The sequence below is a fragment of the Equus caballus genome, chromosome 27 (assembly GCF_041296265.1).
Source record: "Equus caballus isolate H_3958 breed thoroughbred chromosome 27, TB-T2T, whole genome shotgun sequence".
Lineage (NCBI taxonomy): Eukaryota > Metazoa > Chordata > Mammalia > Perissodactyla > Equidae > Equus > Equus caballus.
The window spans coordinates 25036557-25055187 of record NC_091710.1 but is presented as its reverse complement, the minus strand read 5'-3'; the positions used below and the strand labels follow the sequence as shown (position 1 = coordinate 25055187).

The following is an 18631-nucleotide window of genomic DNA, read 5'->3' as shown; positions in this document are numbered from 1 at the left end:
CGTTTTCTACACGAACTAACTACTGATCACAAACAATACCTGTTACGAAAACATTTCTAAAGCGAGTTTCTTTAGTGGAATTCAGATTTCCACGGGAAGATTTCACAGCATTCCAGTCTTGGGCCCAGGAGAAGGGAGAGGGATGTTTTCCTTATCATTCCCAACCTTTCCGCCACTCCCTCTCCCCACTGCTCTCGGCCCCCTCCCCTCGCCCCCGGCATTTGCTGAGTTGGAGAGGGTGCGGGAATATATCAAAGTGATGTAATTCCTGACTCCAAGATGGTTACCATAGCGACTATCAGGCACATTACGCTACCGGTAGAGTAAGAGCTTCTTTAATCCGGGTTTCAGTGAAGGGTTTTCGGGGCGGAAGGGGGGTTAGTCCACAACCTACAGAGTGTGGACAGGCAGAAAAACGTCAGTCTTGGGCCCCCCAGCACAGACTCTCCTTAAACCCAACAGAGAGGTCATTTCGCCGGTGGGAAGCGGACCTTGCTGCCTCCTGGGGCTGCCCCCGCGAAGGACGCCCTCCCTCCCCAGAATCTGAGCGCTCATTGGTGGATGGTGTCGTCACTCAGTGACGGTACCGGGTGAGGAAGGAGGTGGAGCCATAGAGACTTGGCCTCCGGCCTTTCTAGCTTGGGGAGCTGCGGGAGGGGGAAGTCGAGAAGGGAGCGGAGGACTGAGGCAGCCGTTCCGGGGAGCCGCCCGAAGAGGTAGAAGTGGGGGGCCGAGTCCTCCGGCTGTTACTGGGTGGACCGAGCCTGCCTGTTTTCCTCCGGAGTCCGCTCCCTCCGCATCCTGCTCCTCCCATCAGCGCCCCGCTTTCCCGACAGCTTCCAGTTCCCCACCTCGCTCTCCTCGGCCCTGGACCCTGTCCCCCTGCTCGCCCCCCAACTTTGGAGCTCAGCCTCCGTTCCCCCTCCTTCCGTGCTTTGCCTCCTTTCTCTTCCGTACCCCGCACCGTGCTTCTCGTCGTCTACCTTCCGTAAACCCGAATCCCCTAGGAGGTTCCCGTGCCTGCACCACCCCCGCACCCCAAAACAAAGACACCCCCCCCCAGACCTCACCACTACAAACACAGCCCACCAACACACAACGCCCACCAAAGCCACCGGCTGAGGGAGCCGAGGGCTCGCTTTGCCCCCGAGTCGTCCAGTGCCCGAAGCAAAGGTAACCCCGGGCCCCCGGGCGCCGGCGTAGGGCGTGGGCGGTGCGATGGCGCAGGCGGGGCTCACGGCCCGGCCCCGCCCTCCCGCCCGGCAAGGGGCGCCCACAGCACAGGGCCGGAGACCCCGGGCCGGGGAGCGCGGGCGAACCGCGGGATCGGATCTGGTCTCTCGTCAGCCTGAGGCCACCCGCCCTTGGGCTGGGTTCAGATGTTCCCGAGTGTTATTTGAACTCTCGTTCGGAATGTCAGCTCTCTGGTTGAGGTTTCCGTCCAGGAGGGACCCTGGTACTGCTTTCCCAGCTGCAGGAAAGCAAGGTTGATACTAAAGCTCCTTGCTGCCCTTGGCTGAAAAGAGCCACAGGTTGAAGAAGGGTTTGGGTAAAGTTTATTGAAAGGTATAAAGCTCAGTTTGGGCTCTTTGAAGAAGCGCTAGCGCGGGAAACCGCTTCACCTCCACTTGAACTGTTAGTAGATACATGTACATCTTCACTGGTACATATATGAGATTAGTGAGTACTTTCAATCTTTAAAATTTGGGGCAGCTTTGCTAAGTATGGTAAAAAGGTAACTGAAAACAAATCCGGGATATTTAATTTCTACCTGTATTTTTAGGCAACCAGTAAGTGTGTCTTGCTCGGCTTCTTAAATACTTGGCAACCATTCAAGTCGATTGCTAGGTACTATTGACCACAAATCAAAATGTCCGAGAAGACCATGTCACCATCATGAGCATCATCATATTAAAGATCATTATGTATTGGGATCTCAAAGTACCATTCTCAAATTCAGGGCTAAGAAAATATTATTCATGACTGCTGGAAATGAACTTGAGCGAGATTTTACACCTTGAATAGAATATGCGAGTTTTCTACCTTTGCAATAGTTAAAAACATTTAAATCCTGATATCATTATAATTGATGTGTTCTTAAAATACTAAATTGTTTACTCCTTCTGCTTAGGTGCCTATGTTGACTAGTTGAGACAGATATAAACATGGCCTTCTACAGTTATAATACAGTCTTAGCTATTGCCCGGACAAGGTAAGCCTTGAAATCCGCTCTCACCAATATTTATCTGAACTTTATTCTTTTAGATAACAAAGATATATGTAAAAGGATAGGCCTAGTATACAGTTAAAGCTTTGCTAGTTATAACTATGTTGGTTTTTTCTAAAATTAATTTATTGTGTGTGTGTGTATGTGAGGAAGATGGTCCCTGAGCTATCGTCCATGCTAATATTCTTCTGCTTTGTATATGGGATGCTGCCACAGCTTGGCTTGAGGAGCGGTGTGTAGGTCTGTGCCTGGGATCCGAACCTGTGAACCCCAGGCCTCCAAGGCAGAGCATGTGAACTTAACTGCTACACTACCAGGCCAGCCCCATTATTTTGGTTTTTAGGAAGCTGATATATTTAAACTTACCCCAAATTTTTACATGCTTTAGTACTCAGGCTGATCTCGTTTTGTGGACAAGTGGGGCAGGTAAGGTGGAAGATGTAATGGTTTTAGAGTGACACCTCTGTAATCGATGAACGTTACATGAGGCCCTTAGATGTAAAAATGTGTAAAATGACTGGCAAGCAAGCCAGTCCTAGGGTGTATACCTGCCCAAGTAAGATCTGTTATCACTTATTTGTTCTAAAGAATATTCACTGAGAATTTACTATGTGCCGGATACATTGTACAGTTTACCTTTTGGCCTCTCAGAAAGTGTTTTATCCTGGCATGCTTCAAAAAAAGACTGAAAGAATGGAAAAAGCCATCTCTTTGCCAAAAGAAGTCTCTTTGCCAGGAAGCTTTTTTGTCTAGATGGGTCTTATTTTTATTTTCAAACAATGTGGTGGGCTAGTTTAACGGAAGATTGTGAGCTGTTGCAAAACTAGAATGTAGAGATCCTGGCTGGGGTGCCCCATTCTAATTCTTATTGCTGACATTCTTGAGGAATCTTAGGTGAAGGGCATTTCAGCTATAAATGCCTCTCATTTGAGGGAGTCCGCTGGCACTCATAGACAAGGCAGTACTGTGTGATTGGTTAATCCCCACAGGAACCATGAAGTATTTTGTTCAAACAATATTCCTATTGTCAGTAGAGTAGCTAAAGACACGTGTTCCACCTGTTCTATGATAGGAGATAGAGACAAACTTTCAAACATAACTGCTAGTGGAAAAATGTTTGCTATTAGATTTTTGAATCAACACTAAGAGTTTCTAACTTCTAATATAGCAATTATTCTTGGGAATTAACTTATTAATATTTCTCACAGAGTCTATCATTCAGCCATAAAGCATACTGCTCTTCCACTGGGGTAAAAAGTTATATTTCATTCATTAATGAACATCGTCTCCTTTAAAATACAGGCTTAAAAACTATTGTTTTATTTTAACCAGATAGAATATCTATTTTTGACTTCCGAGTTTGTGATAGTCTGTGCTCCACTCAGAGGATGTTGCTCTTTCTTCCAGATTCCCTGGCCATTTTGTCCATTCTACCAGCTCTGCTTATTCCCCATCATTTGCATTTCTTCACTTGCCAGATTCCCGTTTAAATAAAATGTATATGAAGAACTGCGGAAGCAAAAAATACTCCTACCCTAGTCAGTCAGCCAGTAAAGTGCTTCGCTTACGAACTACAACGATAGAAAAGCTGCATACGTCAACTTGCTGGCTACAACAGTTCCCTGGCAAACCTCAGCTAGAGCAAACCACAAAAAAGCCACGGGTGACAAGCCCTCAGCCCACAAAAGAAACTGGCATGAGGATTGAGGAGGAAAAGCGATCTTATAGACAAAAAATTATGGATGAACTTAAATATTATTACAATGGATTCTACTTGCTTTGGATTGACACCAAAGTTGCTGCCAGAATGGTTTGGAGGCTGTTGCACGGACAGGTGCTGACCAGGAGAGAGAGACGAAGGGTAGGCAAGAATCATATTTGAGACAGAAAATGTACAGCTGAAATGAACTATGTGGGAATCAAGTTTTAAGCTCAACTTAAAATTCATCTTAAAAACCTCAAAGTAGGAATAGTAACTGATGGTGAGAACCAGAGTTTCTTACTTGTCTGCAACTAACTTGCTGTACAACTTTAGGCAAGATTCTTAAACGTTGTGTATATTCGCCTATAGAAAGGTTATAGTTGTGCTTTCTAATCTCTCCAGGGATTTGAGAGGCTTCAGGTTTGATCTGTGCATCCGAAATACAAACTATTGTTCGTATATTAAGTATATGCATTCAAAAAATTTTAATAGCTATCATGTTATTAAATTATGGACCCCTAAGTTAGATGAAAGCTAAGAGATACCAATAATATGTTTTGATTGTCATAGATTTCCTTGAAGATAGCCCATATGTATTACTTCAGATCTATGGTAAAGAGGAAAACCCGGCCTTGCCATTTTATAACCAGCTGCAAAAAATCTGTCTTGTGTTTTTAACACTTTACGAGCTAAGGCAGGCTCTTTTGGTTTTTGTTTTTGGTACATCCTAAAATAATGAATATTGCATATGCGTTTAATTCTTTAGCTATTGAGAACTTGTGTTGATTTCTTCCGCCTGGTTCCATTTATGGTGTTCATAATTGTACCCTTCATGGAATTCTTATTACCAGTGTTTCTGAAACTCTTCCCAGAGATGTTGCCATCAACTTTTGAAAGTGAATCCAAAAAGGTATGTAGGATTTTTTAACTTTTAAAAAAAATTAATAGACTTTATTTTTTAGAGCAGTTTTTAGGTTTACAGAAAAATTGAGTGGAAAGTACTGAGAGCCCCCAGATACCCCCTCCCCACCATTTCCCCTATCACTAACATCTTGCATTAGTGTGGTACATTTGTTACAATTGAAGAACTAATATCTATACATTATTATTAATTAAAGCTCATACTTTACATTAGGGTTCACTCTTTGCGTTTTATAGTTTTATGGATTTAGACAAATGCGTAATGTCGTGTATCCACCAGCACAGTGTCATACAGAATAGTTTCACTGCCCTAAAAAGCCCTCGTGCTCCACCTGGTTTTTCCCTCCTCACTCCTCCCTGAACTCGTGGCAACCACTGATCTTTTTACTGTCTCTATAGTTTTGCCTTATCCAGAATGTCATATAGTTGGAATCATAGAGTGTGTAGCCTTCTCAAACTGGCTTCTTTCACTTAGAAATATACATTTAAGGTTCCTCCATGTCTTTTCATGGTTCAGTTCCTTCTGTCACTGCATAATATTCCATTGTACGGATGTATCACAGTTTGTTTTCCCATTCAAGGACATCTTGGTTGCTTCCAGTTTCTGGCAGTTATGAATAAAGCTGCTATAAATATTCATGTGCAGGTTTTTGTGTGGACATAAGCTTTCAACTCATTTGGGTAAATACGTAGGAGATCAATTGTGTCTGTTTAGTTTTGTAGGAAATCAATGAACTGTCTTCCGAAGTAGCTGCACCATTTTGCATTCCCATCAACAGTGAATGAGGATTCCTGTTCCTTTACTTCTTCGTCAGCATTTAGTGTTGTCAGGACTTTGAATATTAGCCATTCTAATAGATGTGTGGTAGTACCTCTTTGTTATTTTAATTTGCAGTTCTTTAATGACTGTTGAGCATCTTTTCATATGCTTATTTGCCATCTGTATGTCTTTGGGGAGTTGTCTGTTTAGATCTTTGGCCTACTTTTTAATGGGGTTATTTGTTTTCTTATTGTTGAGATTTAAGAGTTCTTTCTATATTTTGGATACAAGTCATTTAACAGATGTGTGTTTTGCAAATGTTTTCTCCCAGACTGTGGCTTTTCTTTTAATGTCTTAACTGTGTCCTTTGAAGAGCAAATGGTTTTAATTTTAATGAAGTACGACTTATTGATTTTTTCTTTCTTGGATTGTGCTTTTGGTGTTGTATCGAAAAACTCATTGCCAAGTTCATCTAGATTTTCTCCTATGTTTTCTTCTAGGTGTTTTATAGTTTTCAGTTTCACATTTAAGTCTATGATCTGCTTTGAGGTAATTTCTATAAGAAGTGTAACATCAGTGTCAAGTCATTTTTTGCATGTGGATATCCAGTTTTTCCAGCACCATTTGTTGAAAAAAACTATCCTTTCCCATTGAATTTTAACTTGTTTTTAACCATTAAAAAATAAAGAAAACAAAAATCAACTGTTACTGCAGTGACTAGTTGAACAGTAGACATTATTTATTCAGGTGACTAGTTGAACAGTGGGCATTATTTATTCAGCCAAACAGACCCTTTTGTGTGTATGAATAGTCCCTGAGAAGAGGGTGTCCTCATATGATGGTCACTCTGAAGGTGACAGACTGGAAAACCAAGGCAGCTGCTTCATTCTCTCCATTCTGTGCCACTCTGCTAGACAGTGGTATGATGGCATGAACACATTGTTATGAGAGGGCAGCTTTTAAAGCAGACTGGGAAATGTTTCACAGAAGATGTAACTTTGGGGAACTGAGACTTAAAGAGTGGTAGGATTTTACCACAGTGTTTGAAAGGCCTTCTGGATAGGAAGATTAGCACTTGAAATGGCTTAACAGTGTAAAGGAGTATGACATAATCAGAGACCACTGATTGGTTCTTTGTAGTTGGAATATAAGGGGATCAATGGTAGATGATGAGACAGAAGTGCTGTGTTGGGGTCAGCCTGGAAAACATCCACCACCCTAAGGAATTTAGACTTTAGCTTGGACAGTGGTAAATAATGGAAGGTAAATTTAAGCAGGGGGTAGGTAACACAATTAGATCCGTGTTTTTGAAAAACAATTTTGCTGGGAGGAAGGATTGAAGAGGGCAGGGCCAAGGAAGGGAAATCAGCTGGAAAGCTATTGCAATAGCATGCGAGAGAGATGACGAAGCCTAAATTATGAAAGTGGCATTAGAAATAAAAACTTGAAGATAGATTTGAGATACTTTTAAGGGGTAGAATCAAACTGCAAAATTTCACTGCCTGGCAGTGGTTTAATTTACTTAACATTTAAAGTAATCAGGATCTAGAAATAAATACCATGGGTTTCTAAGGAAAGTGTTAGTGAATACAGGAAGATGGGGGAGTAGAGGAAGTGATTTATCCAAATATTCCTCTTTCCTCAACACTACTCATTCCCTGAATGTACATATATACACATTATGGCCACAGTTTTAGAAAATACTTTCTTGTTTGCTTTGTTCCATGAAAAGACAGAGAGAGAAAGCGAGCAAGCGCGCTAGCTTTCTGTTTACATCGGATCACAGTACCATGCATTTCTCTTTCATAGTACTTATCCATTATGCTTTTACATTAATTTGTGGAATTACTGGATTATCATTAGTCACTAATGTTTGTCTCTCACATTAAACTAGAAGTTCCACAAGGGCGGGAATTCATATCTACTTTTGCTCATTTCATCCCCAGCATCTGGCACATGGTAGATGTTCAGTGAATGGATGGATGGATGGATATGGATGAATGTAATGGATGACCAAATGGGTTCTAATGATAGTGTTGCCATCGTGTGATTTTTTTTGGCTGAGTCTTTTAAGATATTTCTAAGAAATCAATAATTGCTATGATTGGCTGATTATTAAAATCTCTTGGGCAACTTGAAAAAAAATACATGTATATATATTTTCCTGTTTCTTTCTACCCCCCCTGAGTCCTGACTGTAGTTATTTTGAAAATGCTTCCTCCTTGTATTTCTAATGATGAACAAGGATTTAGAAGTAGTGGTCAACATCGTGTCTTAAGAGTATACATTTAATTCTCTTCTCTGTATTGCTTTGTTCATATCTGTTATAGCAATTAACTCATTGATTGTATTGTAATAAACTGTGTCTGTTTTGCATTACTTAAACTGTAAGCTGCTTTAACATAGAGTTAATTTCCAGTTTTCTTTGTTTGTGGCCCAAGCAAAATCCAGGGCTCTTAGACCGAGAGTTGGCTCAACTAGCAGCCTAGCTGGTTTGCACCAGGTTAAGAGATGAGTATCTCATTCTAAAGATTTTTTATTTTTCCTTTTTCTCCCCAAAGCCCCCCAGTACATAGTTATATATTCTTTGTTGTGGGTCCTTCTAGTTGTGGCATGTGGGACTCTGCCTCAGCATCGTCTGGTGAGCAGTGCCATGTCCGCACCCAGGATTCGAACCAACGAAACACTGGGCCGCCTGCAGTGGAGTGCACGAACTTAACCACTCGGCCACAGGGCTAGCCCCTATCTCATTCTAAATAATGACAGAGCCTCCCATTGAGGGGACATTTTGGATCTATCAAATATTTGTAATCATTGTATTAGAAATAACAGGTAAGCTTAAGGAGGCAAGTTGCAAGTAGAGGCTACTTTTTATTTCCTCTGGTTCTAACAAAACCCCTTCAATTAGGTCTGAAAATAATACATGAAATAGGGATGAGCAATAACAAGGTGACAGTTATTTTTCTCTCACATTTATCTACCAAATTGTCATCATGAAGGATTGATTAACTTTGTCCTCTTCTATTATTAAGGAAGAAAAACAGAGGAAGAAAATGGCTGCAAAGTTGGAACTAGCAAAATTTCTTCAAGAAACAATTACAGAAATGGCAAGAAGGAACAGGGCCAAGTTAGGAGATGCCTCCACACAGTTCTCGTTCTACGTCAAACAGGTGTCAAGTCTTTTAGGTGATACCAGACAACTGCTGGGCTGGCAGTTATATGAAAAATGCATGTCATTGTGGATCTTCCAAATTGTTCACAACCTCTGAATTTGCAAATATCTAAGTTATATACATATAATTGTAGTAGTTAGCAGAAAAACCTATCAATGCAATCAATGTGTTGAAGATGTTGATAACTTCCTGGAAAGAACAGTAGAGTTAGAGTAAAAGGTTTGAACCACTCCTGATTGTTCAGTTGATTTAGTCTGACTTCAGACATTTCTTTACTTCTCTTTGTACCACAGGGCCCATTTCCAGACATAAGATAGAATCCATGAAGGCACTGACATGTCTTTCAAATAGTCTTACTGGGAAGGTTAAATTAAGTAGGAAACAGATTTTAATGCCTCTTCATCCTGCTGTTTAGGTCCAGACAGGACACAAGCCCAGCACAAAGGAGATAGTTCGCTTTTCCAAACTATTTGAGGATCAGCTAACCCTGGAGCACCTGGATCGACCTCAGCTGGTTGCCCTTTGCAAACTGCTAGAATTGCAGTCCTTTGGAACCAACAATTTACTCCGCTTTCAGCTCCTGATGAAACTGAAGTCTATAAAAGCAGATGATGAAGTAAGAGCTTCGCCATAGCTGTAGGGAATTAGCAAGTGCTGGGAGATATCTTAGGGTGGCGCTGTAATGAAATGCAGTATCTTCTGGTGGGTCTGCTCATGTACTGATTCTGGCAAAATGAGTGGTTTAAACAACCATTACCATGACAACCTGAACCTTGATCACTCGTTTTAGGAGCTATTTCTTGTACTCTGACCCATTTTCTTGAGAAGGTCATCACAAGCAGTTAGTAATTTGGATGTCTTAGCAGGGACTAATCTAAAGCACTTAGGACCTGCTGGGAAGGAACAGCAGCCCAGTAGATTCCTGAGTCTTCCACTGCCAAGGACAGTGCCCTACCCCCACACCTCTGCTCCCCTCCTGCGGAGCTGGTGCCAGAGTAAATATTCTGCTGGGTGAGTTGGCCTGGTAAGAAGGGGTGGCAAAGCATAAAGCAGAGCCTAGACATCTTATGGAAGAGGGGCACCGTTGGACTATAACTACTAATTAGACTCCTTAAAAAGTGGAAAGAATGTTTCTTGAATCTGAATCAGCTGCTCTAAAGCATTCTGCCTGAGGGAGCAGGATTCCCAGAACTGAGAAAGCATGATCCCATTGGCCCCCTTTAGATTTCAGTTGTTGCTTTCAGAACTTTGGAATAAACAATACTGGTCCCAGAAGTACCATTGTGTTGGGTCACACCAAGCAGAAACTCTGTTAAGTTATTTATTGAGGGATTTTTGTGGACCAGGGAGTTAGGGCTATCCCTGGGGTAGTGGCAGGGGGAGAGTGGGGGAAGAACACTATTGGGACATGCTACAAATGGTACGTTGAAAGCTTTTCAAGTGAAATATTTTTCGAAGGACTCCTAAAGCTACCACAAAAGGGAAGAGGAGTAGAGATGTTACACCAGGAGAAATGCAAATCAAGAGGGGAAATAAGTACTTTGGTAACAGAATGTTGGGGAGGAGTTATCTAAATATCTCTGATATTAATACCTGTTGGCAGGATTCCCTTCATCTCAACTGCTACAGCTTCCCAAGTCACCTTGTTCTTTTAGGCTCCTGACCTTTGCAGCAGCCAGTGCAGGGGACAAAGTGTGAAGGCATCAGGTTCTGTGTTTCCTCTGATTTGTTGGAATGTACAGATTAGGTAAAATTGGAACCAAAAGATCCAATACCATTCCTTTCATTTCTTCCAGATAATTGCCAAAGAAGGAGTGAGTGCTTTGAGTGTGTCAGAACTACAAGCTGCCTGTAGGGCCCGAGGGATGAGGTCACTGGGTCTCACTGAGGAACAGCTGAGACAACAGCTCACAGAGGCAAGTAGCAGCTGTCCTGGGCTGTTTTCACTAGAACTCTCTCCCCAGAATTTGCAGACCTCATTTTGTGATTTCTACTTTGCAAGTGAACCATCTTACTGAAGTTGCCTTGTTTAACTGAGCAGTGGGATGCTGAAGAAACTAGATTTATTTCTGACTGAGACAGGGTACTGTATTAGTTTTCTATTGTTGCGTAACAAGCTACCACAAACTTAGTGGCTTAAAACAACCCCATTTATTAGCTCATGGTTCTGTAAGTCAGAAGTGCAGGCTGTGTTCCTTTCTGAAAGCTGTGGGGAAGACTCCATTTCCAAGCTCTTTCAGTTGGTTGGCTGAATTTAGTTCCTTGCAGCTGTAGGACTGAGGTCCTTGTTTCCTCACTGGCTGTCAGCCCCAGGCTACTCTCAGCCCTGGAGGCCACCTGCATCTGCAAACCCCACGTGCTTCAAATATCTCAGACTTCCCCTGTTTTTGACCTCCAGCTCCAGATGTAAAGGTCTCATGTGATCAGGCAAGACTCACCGGGATAATCTTCCTATCTTAAGGTCAGCCTGACTTGGAACCTTCGTTATATCTGCAAAATCCCTTCATAGCGGTGCCTAGATTAGTGTTTGAATAACTGGGAGAAGGTATGAGTACACGAGGGACCGGGAATCTTGGGGCCACCTCAGGACTTTGCCTGCTCCAGGTATTGCAAGGGCCTGGGCAGAGTCTAATACAAGGCCTGTCATCTGTGTGAATCCATCTGGAGGTCAAAACCTTGCCTGTGGCTCACCTGGGACTGCTTTCCCAATTAGTGCCCCAAACCAATGTTAAGTATTAGCTTTGGGAACAGACGTTTAATATTTTCCCTTAGATAACATATTTTAATTACGAGTGTCAATGCTTTAAAACAAAGGAGTAACTCCTATTAAAATTCTCATTCCTGTAACTGTAAAAAGTGCCATAAAGGGTACACAGATTACTTTGGGATAGGAGGCATTGTTGTGACTTTGAAACCATGTCAGGTAGCTATTTCCTCTTACATATTGGACCTGTTTTGGTTGGAAGATGAACATATTGTAGAGAGAGGTACTTAAAATCATTTATTTTTTGAACATTTACAGTATTAAGTGGATTCATACTGTCAAATTGCTTTCTTGAAAGGGTGTGTCATTTTACAGTCTCCCTACAAGGGGGTGAGGATGCTAATCCAACCATATGATATTCAGCACTATATATTATTATTTTAAAAAAACCTGTGTTTGGATACAGGCAGATATTTCATAGACAGGAAAATCTAAAAACGGTAAACATATGAAACGTCTTAACTTCGTAATAAGATAAATTAAAACTTTGAGATACCGCATTCACCTATTATGTTGGCAAAGATCAGAGTTGGATAACACACCCTGTTGGTGAGTGTATTGGGAGAGGAGCGCTCATGCATTGCTGGTAGAAACCTCCATGGAGAGTAGTTTGGCAATATCTTGCAAAATTTAAAAATGCATGTACTCTTTGACCTAGCAACTTCACTTCTAGGAATTTATCCCATGTTCTTGCACATGTGCAAAATGATACAGATTATCCTTTGCAGCACCATTTATAATGGCAAAAGATTGGAAACAGCCTAATGTTCATTTATAGGAGAATAATCAAATAAATTATGGCATTTCCATGCAATGGAATCCTTTACAGATGTTCAAAGAGGAGGCAGGCAGCTCTACATCTACTGAAATGAATCAATCTCAAGATATTTCAGTGAAAATAAGCAAAGGACAAAACAGTGTGTATATGTCACCCTTTGTGTAAAGATAAATAACATATATTTGTATATGCAAAGATATCTCTGGAAGATTATATAAGGAAGTGGTACCAGTGGTTGCTTCTAGGGAGGGAAACAGGGTAGCTAGACATTTTTATTGATTACATTTTACCTTTTGAATTTTGTCTCTTGTGCATGTATCATTGATCTAAAAATATTTTTTTAAAAAGCTTGGCCAATTTGGTACTTGAAAACTTACATCTCATTCCCATTTTCGTGTTTATTTCTTTGGTTGTGAATGAGGCTGATTTATACTTTCACGTTATCTACTTTTTTTCTAAGATACTTAGTGACTTTGATCCACAATTGGTTTGAGAGTTTAGTGGACCTCTCCCCCTCTCTGACTCTGAGTGATCCTCCTGGAGTGAGGGAGCTTGCAAGGTTCAACCACTGGCGCAGAAGCCAGGTGGCTGGTGGTCCTCTCTTTGTTCTGCCGTTAGTTATCAGCATGTACCTGGGAAGCAGGAGCTATCATGGGTCACTTCGAGTTCTGACATTCTGTGATTCGATCATGTTTTATTCCTCTCCCTTTCTCCAGTGGCAGGACCTCCACCTGAAGGAGAATGTCCCTCCTTCTCTTTTGCTCCTGTCACGAACCTTCTACCTGATAGATGTGAAGCCGAAGCCAATTGAGATACCACTAAGTGGGGAGGTGAGTAACTGGGTTCGTGGAGAATCTGGATTTCTGACAAAACTGGGCTCTCCCCAGAATGTCTTATTTCCTCTTACAGTCAGAGTAGGTGTTTCTTTTGGAATTTGGCCCAATTGGCTTTAAAATCTTTTTTAAAGTCCTAAAAAAAAAAAAAAAATCTGTCACTTAAACTGCCTCTAGCTATAGGGTTATTCATGCCTTTAATCCCAGCTCAATTTAGTTTTAGTAATAGGAGTCCAGTTTATTCTTTCTCCTTAACTGTCTAGTCTTCATTAGCAGACTTTTTTTTTCACCTCTTTCTCCTTCGAGACTGTTCTTTCACATCTGTTTCATTTATCTAGATTCCTATTAGCTTTTAAGCAGCGAATGTCTAATCTAGAATGCCTAATCTTTTTGTCATCCTTCGACTCATTTCCTTAATCATTTTTTGTTGCCTTTGACTCAGCACCTTTTTTCCTCCTGGTATTTTACTGAAGAACCCAGGATTGGCCCAAGCGCTAGAGCATTGCTCCGGCTCCATCAGAAAGGGCCTCTCAGTTCGCTGCTTTGTGACCTCATGTCTAACTCAGAACCTGCATGGGTGAGAAAGGAAAGAGCGTTGGAGAAGATGCTGCACATGTGGTTTAGTAGATTAGACTAAATGCTCTGGAGTGAGGACCAGTCATTTTTAATCTCAGTTATGCTAGTGACTCCTTGTACAAGCCAAAGAAAATTGTATCAAGTCCCGCACGAAAAATGTACTTCAGGAAATACCATCTTGCTTTCTCTTTCCATATTTCCAGAGACTAATCTGGATTTGGGCTTTGTCCAGGAAGGAATCTGAGGAGACTAGGAGCAGTTTTGCAGAACAGACCCTGTCTTAAAAGGCAGGCTGCTGGGTTCTTACTCTATCTTTGGTCTTTAAGACAGACCAAAGTTATTTGTCATTCTTAGAAGCAAGGAAATCTTGGAATAGCACAATGTTTCAGAGCTAAATTTGGGTTCTCAGGATTATTCTATATCCAGATGTTACTTTCTGGAATGTTTGAGAAAGACCTAGGAATCACGGACAAAGTGACGAGTTCCTAAGCATTTTATTGGTTGTTTTTTTAATCCACGTTAACTTCCATTCTCCATATATACAAAATAAAAACAAGTAGCATGCTAGGTTCTGTAAAAAAATTTAGACATCAAATTAAATATACTATAATTTTGGATTTTTGTAGCCCTTTTCCCTCCAAAGTACACGAAGAAATTACTTATTTTCAAAGAGCAGTGATATATTTGTTTTTTTAATCTAATTAATATGAATCTTTTTTTTTTCTTTTTGGTGAGGAAGAGTTGCCCTGAGCTACCATCCATTGCCAGTCTTCCTCCTTTTTTTTTCTCGAGGAAGATTGTCACTGAGCTAACATCTGTGCCAGTCTTCCTCTATTTTGTACGTGGGATGCCTCTACAGCATAGCTGATGAGTGGAGTACGTCCCTGCCCAGGATCCGAACCCAGGAACCTGGGCCGCCAAAGTGGAGTGTACAACTTTAACCACTCGGCCGCAGGACCGGCCCCTAATTAATAGAATTCTTCCAGACAGGTTAGCTAGCTATTCTAAAATACCACTCCCTCCCTCCATTTTCCTCGTGTTGCAGGAGCTTTTATTAAGCAGCACCTACCGTTTTAAAAAAGTCAGGCAAATATACTTATCATCAGACACCAAAAGTGATAAAGATGTCAATTTTGACTAAATTATATCAATGCTATTAGAAACTGATGAGTAATTGAAACCTGGCAACTTTTTTTTTTTTTTTTTTTTGAGACAGAGCAGGATCAGCATTGGCAAATCAGTACTTTGTTAATGACAGGATTTTGAATACGAGAATCTAATTAGAGTGCAGTTTTTGTATAAAAGGTGCTCAGAACTCAAAGGTGAATGATACGACGTTGCTATTTCAGGGACATACCTCATCTACTACTCAGAAGGGTGTAGCCAGAGGAAGTTAGGGACTTAGTGGAAAGCAAGTTGTGCTAAAAAGCATTGACTACTGTGGAAGTGCTTGAGTTTCAGGAAGAGCAGAAAGCTCATTTATACAAGACCTCTCTCTCCCTAGGCTCCAAAGATGAGTGTTCCTGTGGAATCACCTGCTTCGCCTGAATCTAAAGAGAATGTGGTAGACTTAGCACCTCAACTGAAGGGAACTAAGGTCAGACAATCACTTTCATTTGGTTAATTAGGTTAAAAAATGAAAATAACAATGAGTTAATTTTTCTATTTTTAACTCCCTTAATGAAACTGAATTTCAATATAATGCTGTTCTTTCGTAAGGAATCTTTATTGTACTATTTGATCTGCTTCTAAGAAACTTCGGTATTTGTCTATGTGTAATTAGCTTCCAGATTTTCCCTCTTGAATCCTGTGCCAGAACATGAAGTAGTTGTTATGAGTTCCTGGTAGTCATGCTAGTGTGACTATAGATCTAATACACATTTTATTTTAAATCAGTAACACAACTCTCAGTTCTGATGTTTAAGGATGAAGAAGTTATAAAACTACCACCAGTTACATCATCACCCATCACACCATCAACACCTGTTTCGTTACCTAAAGGATCCATCACTTCTGCTAAAGAAGCTGTAAGTATCTAAAAAGAGAAAACCCTTTCCCTCTAGTTATCTTTAAGGGCAGTAAGAATCTAGAGTTGTAACTATTGCAAAACACTGCACAGTTCTTCCTGTCATCCAAACAGGAAGTTGTAGGCTGAACCTTAGTCATCTTATAACCACTACATTTTTTAAACTCAATTATCCAAAAGCGAAAAAAAAATTATCAACCAATGCAACCGTGGATCAGACCTAAACATGTTAAGTCTAGAAGCTAATTACAATATAGGCAGATTCTTATTTTCTTTTGCACCAGATGGAAATAGTTCCCATATGTTGTGTATTTCACACAGGCTTCTGATGTCAGGAAATACTAGCAGGAAAGCAATTTAAATCTTAAGAAAAATGCATGTAAATAAGAAATTACTTATCTATCCACTTTTTCCATTTGGGTGAAGGAATTTGGGGCAAGAACAGAGAGCACAACACAAGTAAACAGTAGGGGTCATGGGAGAGCTGAACTATGGGTTGGCTCTTCTGGCTCCCAAGGACCAAAGAAGAAACCTGTGAACATGCAGATGGGGTAACCAGCCGGGGGCCTTATTTGTGTGTCTTCTGTATTTTTATTACCAACATAAATTATAAACTGAGACTTGACTTTGTAGAATGTCATTATTTTGATTAAGAAAACAAAAGAGGGTCTCCTAAAGAACTTACACATCTAATTGTGACCAGTGCCTAAAGTCTTTATATTTTCTACCTAGACACTCCAGGCCAAATCACAAAAGACAACCCAGAACAGCCAGGCTAGTTCAAAAGGAGCATAAGGACTACTGGAGGATGAAGCTCACTCTCTCCGGCTTCCTGCCCTCAGCAGTGGCATCCGTGAAAGACCTCCCAGCTAAGACTGTCTGTGTCTGGTTTGAGATAGAGGATCAGCCATTTAGTCCTTGAGGAGTCTTTTGAGGCCTCGCAGCCATTCCAGATGATGTCAGCAGTGAGACCAAGTTCAGACCACTTAGGAAAATATAATTGCAAAGTCCATTTCCTCTATACCATTATGTCATCCCGCCAAAGTTTGTGTAAGGCCCACCCCCCATGCTGTTTTTAAACAGCTCCATATTTGTGTGCATGTCCTTTAAAAGAGGAAATTTTTTGCATAATGGAACCAGCTTGGCACCTTAGCTACCTATGCCTCCTGTAGCTTGGTAACCCAAGTAAGAACTTGGAAACTCCAAAAACCATTGTAACAGCACCTAACCAACTTTTTCAGAGTAATCCATCAGTAAGAATAGCACCCTGGAAACAGAGTACCTTATGAGATGGAATGGATATAATCCCCAGCAAGGTCTTTCTGGTAAAAAGAAGAAAAAGCTTCTTGGAGGAGAAAACGGGGAGTTAACCAGACTGGCAATCGAAAAGGTTTGGCTGCTGCTTGGCTGTTGCGAGACATCCCCCTCTTGGGCCTGCAGAGGCTGCAGGAATCTGGGAGGCTGCCACTATTCTAGCACACATGGCTTTCATTAGCCACCATTTTGCTAGGAAACATAATTAAGGGTTTAAGACTTAACCATTTGTTTGTGCTGGGTGTGTTTTTTTCTGGTCTGTTTGTCTTTCACAAACAAGACTATTTGTTAGTCACAGGGGTTGTTAAAGTCTGGTATAATCCCTATGCTATCCAGTAACAAGTATTATGTTCAGATATTTATGCTCAGTGTTTTCAGTATTGTCAATACTGAAAAAACATAATAAATCAATTGCCATGCACCTGACCAACAGCTTTTTTTCCTTGGGGAGCGCTTAGAAGGGAAAAGGTATTTCAGCCTGCGGGTGACAAAATTAGATTTCTTTACTTGCTGGGAAATTGAAAGCAGTTAGATGGGAGTCAATTAAACCAAGTGAAACTCAAATCTCCCTGTCTGGGGTCACCTAAATGAGGAATGCCATCAGCACTTCACAGCAAGGATGTGCACTTTAAAACGCTTCCTAACTCTCCTCTCCACCAGAGGACAAGCCTCACCATGTCTTGTTAAAGAATTCCAGTTCCTCGAGAATGATGAATCCCTACTATGCAGCATTCCATGGATCTCGCCATTGGCCTAGCAAGGTGATTCACAATAAATTTTCCCATTTTTAAAATGATGGGTGTTTATTTTAATGAGTTCACATTTCAGATGTTGAATGTGGGAAAGAGATTAGTTAGTTAGCTTGCTCAATCCTGTTTGAGCTCAATGATTCATATGAGCTGTTGGGCTGCTCTACAGTTCTTTCTGGCACTGCCCTTGAGCAGAGTGAGAATGGTCAGGTCAAGGAGCCTTGGTCGCTTTTGGCCCCAGCTGGCCTTCACCCCTTTTTGCTTCATTAATAGGTATCTAATACACTTGATACACCTCTCTTCCCATTCTTACGATACTAACTCAGAGAAGCCAAGGTTGTTTCTTTGTTCTTATCACTTAGAGCCTTGGCTGTTGGGTTTCATGGTTGTCAGATGTAGCCCTGTGCTGAAACAGAGCTAGTGGTCTTCTGGTAAATTATTAACAATCAACTCGGTGGGAGTGGGGTGGCCGATTTGTAGCATTTAGATTCTAGTGATGTAAATACTCCCACATGGCTGATTTCAAGCTACCAACAGGAGATCACTTAACAACACAGAGTTGGGAAGAGATGTACACAATCAGCTCAAGAGCCAGCTCCAGCAGGCCACTGACCCGAGCCTTCCTGGAGTAACAAGAGAATTTGTGTTTATTAAATGTATCACTTCTATGCGCCAATACGAACATCTGGGAGGCAGTGCAGTATAAACGATCCTGAATATCGTTAGGTGCCAACCTAGAGAGAACTTGTTCCAGACTGAGTCTTCCTGAACATCTGGGTTCTTGCTGACCTTCCCTCTCCCTGGCTCT

The 18631-nt window shown here is 41.3% G+C and overlaps 1 protein-coding gene across 6 annotated transcripts; it reads left to right on the top strand.

The window, feature by feature from the left end:
* Positions 1 to 337: 337 nt before the first annotated feature.
* LETM2 (leucine zipper and EF-hand containing transmembrane protein 2) lies at positions 338 to 17500 on the top strand. 6 transcript variants are annotated; one of them, XM_023630568.2, is made up of 11 exons: positions 338 to 1173; positions 2132 to 2212; positions 3635 to 4088; positions 4696 to 4839; positions 8643 to 8780; positions 9199 to 9399; positions 10580 to 10699; positions 13042 to 13155; positions 15239 to 15331; positions 15660 to 15761; positions 16493 to 17500. In XM_023630568.2, the coding sequence occupies exons 2-11, from the start codon at positions 2166 to 2168 to the stop codon at positions 16553 to 16555; spliced, it is 1476 nt and encodes a 491-aa protein (XP_023486336.1). In that variant the 5' UTR covers positions 338 to 1173; positions 2132 to 2165; the 3' UTR covers positions 16556 to 17500. The 6 variants fall into 6 exon arrangements, 5 of the variants coding, with proteins under 5 accessions (XP_023486336.1, XP_023486335.1, XP_070109167.1 ...); XM_023630567.2 differs by having other exon boundaries at positions 577 to 716; XM_070253066.1 differs by having other exon boundaries at positions 605 to 716; positions 3635 to 4209.
* Positions 17501 to 18631: the final 1131 nt, after the last annotated feature.